Source organism: Nicotiana sylvestris, chromosome 4 (genome assembly GCF_000393655.2).
Source record: "Nicotiana sylvestris chromosome 4, ASM39365v2, whole genome shotgun sequence".
Lineage (NCBI taxonomy): Eukaryota > Viridiplantae > Streptophyta > Magnoliopsida > Solanales > Solanaceae > Nicotiana > Nicotiana sylvestris.
This window is the reverse complement of record NC_091060.1, coordinates 61,088,099-61,096,416: the sequence shown is the minus strand read 5'-3', so window position 1 is coordinate 61,096,416 and position 8,318 is coordinate 61,088,099. Positions and strand designations below refer to the sequence as shown.

Sequence of the window (8,318 nt, the reverse complement as noted above, 5' to 3'; positions counted from 1 at the left end):
ATTTTTCCTTTGTTGGAATCCTTTTCTCTCATCTTCTTCCATTTCTCCTTTTCAACTCGTTCTTTCATCCACTTAATTTCCCACATTGGGCAATCCTTGACCATGCGATCTAGCGTGATGCACTTGTAGGCACCCATCATAATTAGCTTTGTTGATCTGCTTAGGCTTACCGTTGGTCTCTCTCTTAGATGCATTTTTGGAGTTCTTCATGAAGTTCTTGAACTTAGAAAATATTGCTAGGTCAGGATCATCACTGTCAGATTAATCTTCCTCAGACACTTCAAGGACTAAGGCCTAAGCCCTCTTTGGTTCTTCCTTGCACAGTTCTATCTTTCTCATTTCATGAGTCTTTAAGTTTTCAACCAACTCATCAAGTGAGATCTTGTCTAGTTCCTTGGCTTCCTGAATAGCTGTGACTTTTGACTCCGATGAAGCTGGAAGAATCCTTAGAACTTTTCTATCCAACTCTTCTAAGGTAAACACATTTCCAAGTGTCTTTAGTTTGTTATTTATTATGTAAACCTAGTCATCATCTTCTGGATGGGCTTAGACTTCTTTATGGAGAAGAGCTCATAGTTTCTCATAAGTAGTTCTATCCTTGACTTCTTCACTTGATTTGTTACTTCATGAGCAGTTTGGAGTGCATCTTAGATCTCGTTTGCATTAGAGCAAGCAAATATTCTGTTGTACTCATCAGGCCCAAGTCCATAGATAAGGATTTTCTTAGTCTTTGTATTCTTCTCCATCATTCTGAAATCTGCTGCCACAAATTCAGAGGGGTCCTTAGGAATTGTTTCATTTTGCGCATTTTGTTTAGTATGAGTTAATGGACCTTGGTTCACTATGGTCCATAGTTCATATTTTTCAGCTGCCAGGAAATCTTCCATTCTTGCTTTCCACCAACTGTAATATTTTCCATGGAACAGGAGTGTTCTGGTAGTTGATTGTCCTTCATTAACTCCGGGTGGAGCACTCATTTTGCTTCAAAGATCTCTCTAGGTGTTAGCCGTGTGTCAAGGAGAACCCGCTCTGATACCAATTGTTAGTTTGAGTGCCCTTATAAATTATTAAAAAACATGGTTCTTCACCGTACTCCTTAGAAGTGAAATAAAATAAGCAGTAAAGTAAAAAAATAATTTTACGTGGAAAATCATCTGGCTCAAAAGGTGCAAAATCCACGACCTACTGCGTAGGATTTTCAACTTCAACTTCACTAGAACAATGAGCCAAAATATATTGATTATAAGACTGTAACTGAATATTCTCCAGTACTCCTACTACGACTATTTGATTTACAAGTTACTCTAACCTATAAAGCAAACACTCACTCCAGCTCGCTAATTGTTTTTGACACTTTGATTACAACTCGATTTCCTGAAACACATTTACTACATTGACTCAAGAGAGCACAACACGGGTGCTCGACTAGAGTGTGTAAAATGTAGTTCTTCAGTTGATGTGTAAAAGGATAGGTTCAACTGTTCAGATGGATAGTATTTAAATCCATGGACTCCAGGATCTTCTAAGAGTCCTATGCGTAGTTAGCTTCTTCTTTGATAGGACTCCTACTATTCCAAGTATTCCACCAGTCTTGGGACTCTTGTCTCTCACTTATTTATGCGTATTTTCTTGGCCAACAACCCTTATCATGTGAAGCATTCTTCTTCCACCAAACTCAGACCTGAGTAACTTTGAGATATAGTTACTGTCTTGTACAGACGTATAATCATCTGCCATGAGGAGCTGGTCCTTCACCCTGAGGAGCTAGTTCTTAGAGCAGTTAATCAACTATGTTGAGGACCTGGTTCTTCGAACATTTCATCAAAACAAACTTTGTTAATCATCAAAATCTCAATACTCAACAATTTGCTTCTACTTTTTAACTGATACTATCAATTTTGGTTCTTCCCGTAATCTGAGCAAACTTTTGCATAAAAGATGAAACAATCCAATTAATTGACAGTCATGAAGTCTTGATTCCAATGATATGCAAATACAAGAAGAAATAGATGTATAACTTCTTCTTTTTTTCTAACGAGTACCCTTGCCATTTTTATAAGGAGAGTACATGATCAATATTTAAAAAGTTGAAATATTCTAATTAATGCTAAGTATAGCTGATATTAAATTAGCATCCCATTATACGCTTCTTGGTCTTAGGCTTCTCCACAACAGTGCCATCATTTCCAGCAAGTGCACGATACTTATCCTTCCTTGTAAAAGTAGTACATTCATAACTAAGGGTTGCAGCAATGACCCTTTGTATGTAATTAGCCACTTCATGACTTGATTTTCGGCCAGAGTTGCAAGTTATCTCATAGGGCAACTTGTTCAAGAATGTAACTTCATAAGCCGGGCTAGGGTTCATGAAAAAGTAAAACGGGTCCATCCCTTTCCATCCTCTCGCCGTCGTACCATGAAACATGCTCATCTTATTCACCATGGCCACTGGCACGAGCTCATCGGTTAACTCAGCAAACAAGGCCGAAAACCTAAGAAGAAACGGTTCCCTACACGTAGTCCCCTCGGGGCAAATTGCAAGATCGCCTTCTTGTAGGAGTTTCTTGATCATGGAAGCATCCAAATCTCGATCACGATTCAGCCTAACAGTTTTAATCGGTGAAATGATCTCAGAGAGTCGTGAAACGGAGTATGTAACAGCTGGAATAGGTCGGCCAAGGGCGGTGGAGAGAAAGATAGGGTCAAGAAGAGTCCTGTGGGAACAAATAAAGAGGACACCCGATTTGTTATCGGATTTCCTCACAGGAGGTGTAGGGATACCCTTAACGGTTACACGAACGCCTAGTGCCCAAAATGCGTAGTAGACAATTGGCATAGGAAGGAGTGATCCAGCAGCAATGCGCAAGCAAGCAAGGATGAAACCAACGGGGATCCATAGAATGATGAGCAATGCCATGATTGGTGTTGGCTTTTGAACTAATCGGCCGTCGTGGAAAATGATGGGCTTGGGAAGTTTGTCTGTGGTTACTGCCTTAACTTTTGGCTTTGGTGGCACAATGTAGCCCTCCTGCATTTTTAACTTTGTTACTTCATCGAGTTCCAACTTATATAATCCAAGATTATAATATTCACATAGTAGAATACGAACATAAAGTTTTTCATTGATCATATAAAACAAGTTTATCGTTTTCCTTCTATCTTTTGATGCCTATTCAGATGTCATATACTACTTAATTATATTCCAATTTACATGACAATGTTTGACTAGTCACAAAATTTAAAAAGGAAATGAAGACTTTTCAAAGTCGTAGTTATAAAGATGTCATAATATTTGTGTTGCTATATAAAACTTTTGAAACTTGTAGTGTACAACAAGCCATAACACAAAAAAAAAAAGTGTCATAATACATATGTGACTATAAAAACTGAAATGTGACTATAAAGACAAAATTGAAAGTGTGAGGTTAAATATTATCAAATATAGAAATGTGAATATTATTTAGAACGGACTAATACGGAAATAGTATCTCCTAAATTGGAACACAGGACGTAGAAACGTTCATACATTTACTTCAATGTCAGATAGAATACACAACGTTTGTTGGACTATGCTTTGGTTCTAGGTAGTCAATATTACGCAATTTTCGTCATGTTGAACTACTTTGAGAGAGAGAGATTAATATGAGTAGAAAACATATTAATCTATCTATCTATACTATATTAAAAGCACGAAAACCCTTAGTGAAATGTTGTTTGCTTTTTTTACCCTTTTAAAATATAGTTTATATTGGGCAAATTAGTCATTTAGTTATTTTCTTAATATTTAGATCTTTGAAGTCAACTAAAATATTGCATATTAAATTATTTCCTTATTTGAACAAATATAGGAAGTCCTAATATTTAGGATTTTGAAATCAGTTAGTATTTTAATCTACAGAACTATAAGGAAAAACATAAATCTAAAGTGTGAGATTTTTGGTAACATATATATTTATTTTGTGGTATGGATCCAAACGGCAAGTACTCTCACACGTGAGCAAAAGTCTCGAAGTAATTAAACTTAAACTATATTATCAAATAGGTTATAACATTGAAAATTTACCTTATATAAATCTTACACATAAATTATATAAAAATAATAAACGAAATTTATAAAGGAGAGAATTAAGAATATCAAAGAAAGAGAAAGTATGGAGTTCTTGGCGAGGTGATCCACTTTTTAACAATGTTTTACGTTTTCATATATGAAATTACTCTCTTACGATATTTAAAATAGATCAGAATATTTCATTAATGATAATATTTTATATTATATCTTTAGCTTTCAAAATTTTAAATTAGTTATTCAAATGTTGAGAAGAAATCAATTATAATTTAGAAATTATCAGTGATTCCAATAAGATAATTTATGAATTTTTTAAAACTTTTTAAAATAATGGTAAGCTAAATATAAGTGGGTTTCTTGATTTAAAAAATAATTGTAGTTCCTAAGAAATTATTTGAATTTAAGATTTATTGGTATATAATGATTGTTATTTCTTTGAGATCTACAAAAAATTTCCTTTTTCTTTAATTGTTTGGAACATGTCTTCCATGGATGTTTTCCACCCATTCAATTTTTTTAACTATTTGAAAAAGAAAATTCTTATTGAAAAAATCTAATTAGAATTAAATATTAAAAATTTAGTATAAGGTAACATTAAGAATTTTAATAAACCAATTCTTTTTTTCAAATTCATCATATAAGTGAAATCATTTTCCAGTTGACACAATTCTTAAGGTATGTAAATTATTTTCATAAAGAACATTAATGATGAAAGAAATCCGACAATCGAGTGAAATGCTTCAATTGACACAATCTTAGAGTATATAAATTATTTTTATAAAGATCACATGTGATGAAAGAAATCAGAAAATCGAGTGAAATCTCTTACATTAAAGTGGTAAGAGTTAAATTATTTAAATTCCAAACTTGAAAAAACAAAAACGATTCAATAGAAGACAAAATATATTCAAAATAAGCTGACATTAATTTATTTTTTATTTTTCATCAACTCCTACAATTTGGCTCTCTATAATTTTCTTATACCAAGTTATTTATTATAAAATATTCATTCGATATTAATCATTTTTAGATTTTACATTCCTTAACCAACCATCAAATAAGTGGAACTATATGATCAACCTCTTCATTTCAAATCTCTAAAAGAAATATTCAATTTTTTTCAGTGTTAATTTGAAGACTCTTTAAAGAATCATAAAAAAAAAAGCATACAATAAATATCCAGTCATTTTTGATGATATTATGACACATAAATGATTATAATTGTCATGTGATAGTCCAAAAGATGTGCCCTTTAAATTTAAGAGGCAATACATGTGTTCGAACAAGAAATGTTGATCGATTTTTTTTACCATTTAATATAGATTGTACATTGAAAAAGTTAAATATTTTTCAAACATATAGAATTATAGAGTTAGCCAATATTAAAATAATTTAAATATTAATTTCACTTGAATAATAACACTTCAAAACCAAATATATACTTTCAATTCTAATTCTAAATCATTATTTGAAGAAAATATATCATGGATGACCAATCTTTCAATTGTCAATTCTCTCACTACCTTGCTTTAATATCAATTTTGAATCTATTTTTGGATTTTCATTGCATTTTATTTTTTATGATGATTTTAAATTATTGATTAATAGTAGTGTGCTTATATTTTTTAAGTTCTATCCTTCAACAATATTTAGATTTTCAAGTTGTTATATATTCTAGCTGAAATTGAAAAAGAAGCAAGAGAACATGTGAAAGTGAAGTTATGAAATTATAAAGCTGCTTTTTTAGTTAAACTGTTGACTGATAATGGAGAACTTCTATGAAGTAGTTTCTTTCTTTATTGAGTTAGTTATAGACGATCAATATAATCATCTTCAGTAACTTAAAATTTTATTTTATAATTAGATATAATTTTTAAATAAATCATGCTCATTGAGATAGGATACACGTGCATGTACTTTGAGACGAATAAATATGGTAAAGAACCTAACCTTGCACAAAGCCAAGAAAGGAATATCAGTATGACGATCACCTAATCCAATCTCAGGTTGAGTCTGTCCAAAAGTTTTTTTAAGAGCATCAGCTTTATTTTTCCCAACAAGGACTCCTGGCTTCTGAACAAAACCAGTAGCCCTACCTTTATAAATTCCAATTTCAGTCCCTAAAACTATATCCGCTCCTAGGAAATCCCTTAAGAATGCTTCCACCATAACCCTCGGATTAGCGGTCAAAACGTAACGTTTTCCACACGAAGAGAATACTTTCCACGACTCAGGATGAAGATCTCCGGAATAGAACTTTGGTAGCACTGCACATGCTACCGATTCTATATCAGATACCTTCATTCCTACAAACGACGTGAAAATAAGAACTTGTATTCCTGCAGACTCAGAAACGAAATAGTACAGGAGTCCAGCCAGTGGCGAAGCCAGGAGAAGGAAAAGTAACCTTAAAACCCCTCCAACTTCAAAAGCAACTAAGGCAAAGTAAGGGAAAGAGCTTCGGCCTCGAAGCAAAGTTCCATCCATGTCCGCCACCACCGTGTCCCTTTCGCGCCCTATTGATGCACATTTATCGACAGTTGGAAACGTTGTTATCGCCATTTTTTGCAGCTCTAAAGTTACAAATTTAGCAATTTCCTTTTTCTTTTAATTACTGGTTGAAGTTAATTTTGTCCAAAGTTTGAGTATATATAATATGTTAATTAAGCAAGATGACAATAAAGAAAACATAGTGAAGATTGTCACTAAGATCAATGTCCAAAATGGTGGCGTTAAAGAGATTAAAGCTATTGGAATTTGCCTGAAATTGTCATTTTCTTGTTTCTCTAGATGGGAAAAAGCACAATTCTTCTTAGTTCGAATCGTCATTGCTTGTCTTTAATTTGTGCATTCACCTCTTAATATATTTTCTTACTTTTTCAGTCATAATAATGTATGTTACGTTCAGTTTATTGTCTTTGAATTCCATTAAGTTCTAATTAGTGGTCAGCAAATACATATTGGATTTCCCAAAACATATTGTCTTTGTTTAATATCATAATTAAAATGCTTCTTTGTTCAAACCGCCAATTTCTAAACGCAACTTGAAGTACTTATAGATGGAATATTGTTAGAAAACAAAACTTCAAATGATGCACAAAATGACAACTGGCCACTTTGCAATTATTCGTTGGAACACTAGCCAGTATATATGAACCAGGCATCAAATTAAAATCGGGACAGTATAAAAGTAATCAAAACACATATAGCAAAAATATGCAACCTGGCCTTTTTTTATCACGCTACCAAAAACAATTAAAAACCAAGAGAACGTTTTCATCTCGTGCTTGGATTATTAGCAAGCCACTCTAAGAGTTCCTAGGCATTTTATTTCGAAAGAATTTAAGTTATATACACAGATAATGTTGATTTTTTTTATATTATGCAGTTTAGAATGTAATATGTAATATATTAGTTATTATTTTTACCAGATTACTAACTACTTAATACTTATCATATAGATTTACCTGTAATATTTCATTGTCAGCTGCCACGATCCAAAATCCCACCTTAGGAATCATGATGACACTTAGTCACTAAGAATATGTCACGACCCCAAAACCAACCCCATCGTAATGGCGCCTACCATGAAACTAGGCCAGCCAACACAATCCCAAAATAAATCGATATTTCATAATAAAGATGTTTCAAGCTATTCATTTAATAAAATTTCACAGCATAAGTCTAAATAACAATTGCGAAAAGAACAAAGGTCCGACATCGGGGTGTCGCAAGTCAGGAGCATCTACTAAGGAATGTCTGAATACAACTAAGACTATCACAGTCTCGGAAACACTAATATAGTCTGGGAGAGATAAGAGGGAGAAGAGCAAGGCTGCGAACGCCATGCAGCTACCTTTCCGACTCCGAATATCCACGACGGATGAAAGATCAACGCTCACTATCATGTCCAGCAACTCCTGGATCTGCACACAAAGTGTAGGGAGTAATGTGAGTACGCCAACTCAGTAAGTAATAAAAGTAAATAAAGACTGAGCAGTAAGAAACATATAAATCCATGTAATGAAATCACAGTAAGTACAGCCTGCCTTCAACATAGAATATAGTCAAATCATCTCGTTTAAAATCCATTTTTCAGTAAAAATCATTTGAAGATATTTTTACAACAATTTCAACAGAGGTACAATGAAGTTCAGAGTAAAAGTGATGAAAATAATAAATAGCCCCTCGGGCATAACATCACTCAAAATCAGCCCATCGTGCAACCTCACAATCACTCGTAATCAGCCCC

General features: G+C 33.3%; 1 protein-coding gene across 1 annotated transcript; it reads right to left on the bottom strand.

Annotated features, from left to right (window-relative positions):
- Positions 1–2,128: 2,128 nt before the first annotated feature.
- LOC104234944 (glycerol-3-phosphate acyltransferase RAM2-like) lies at positions 2,129–6,628 on the bottom strand. The gene is made up of 2 exons (XM_009788604.2): positions 6,017–6,628; positions 2,129–3,028 (listed from the first exon to the last, which is right to left on the bottom strand). The coding sequence occupies exons 1-2, from the start codon at positions 6,626–6,628 to the stop codon at positions 2,129–2,131; spliced, it is 1,512 nt and encodes a 503-aa protein (XP_009786906.1).
- Positions 6,629–8,318: the final 1,690 nt, after the last annotated feature.

What these genes read in the sequence shown, in the direction of transcription:
- LOC104234944 (XM_009788604.2), bottom strand. Translation starts at nt 6,628, where the DNA reads ATGGCGATAACAACGTTTCCAACTGTCGATAAATGTGCATCAATAGGG. An exon ending in CTTTCTTGGCTTTGTGCAAG is followed by an intron (nt 3,029 to 6,016) that starts GTTAGGTTCTTT and finishes TTAAAAATGCAG; the next exon opens with GAGGGCTACATTGTGCCACC.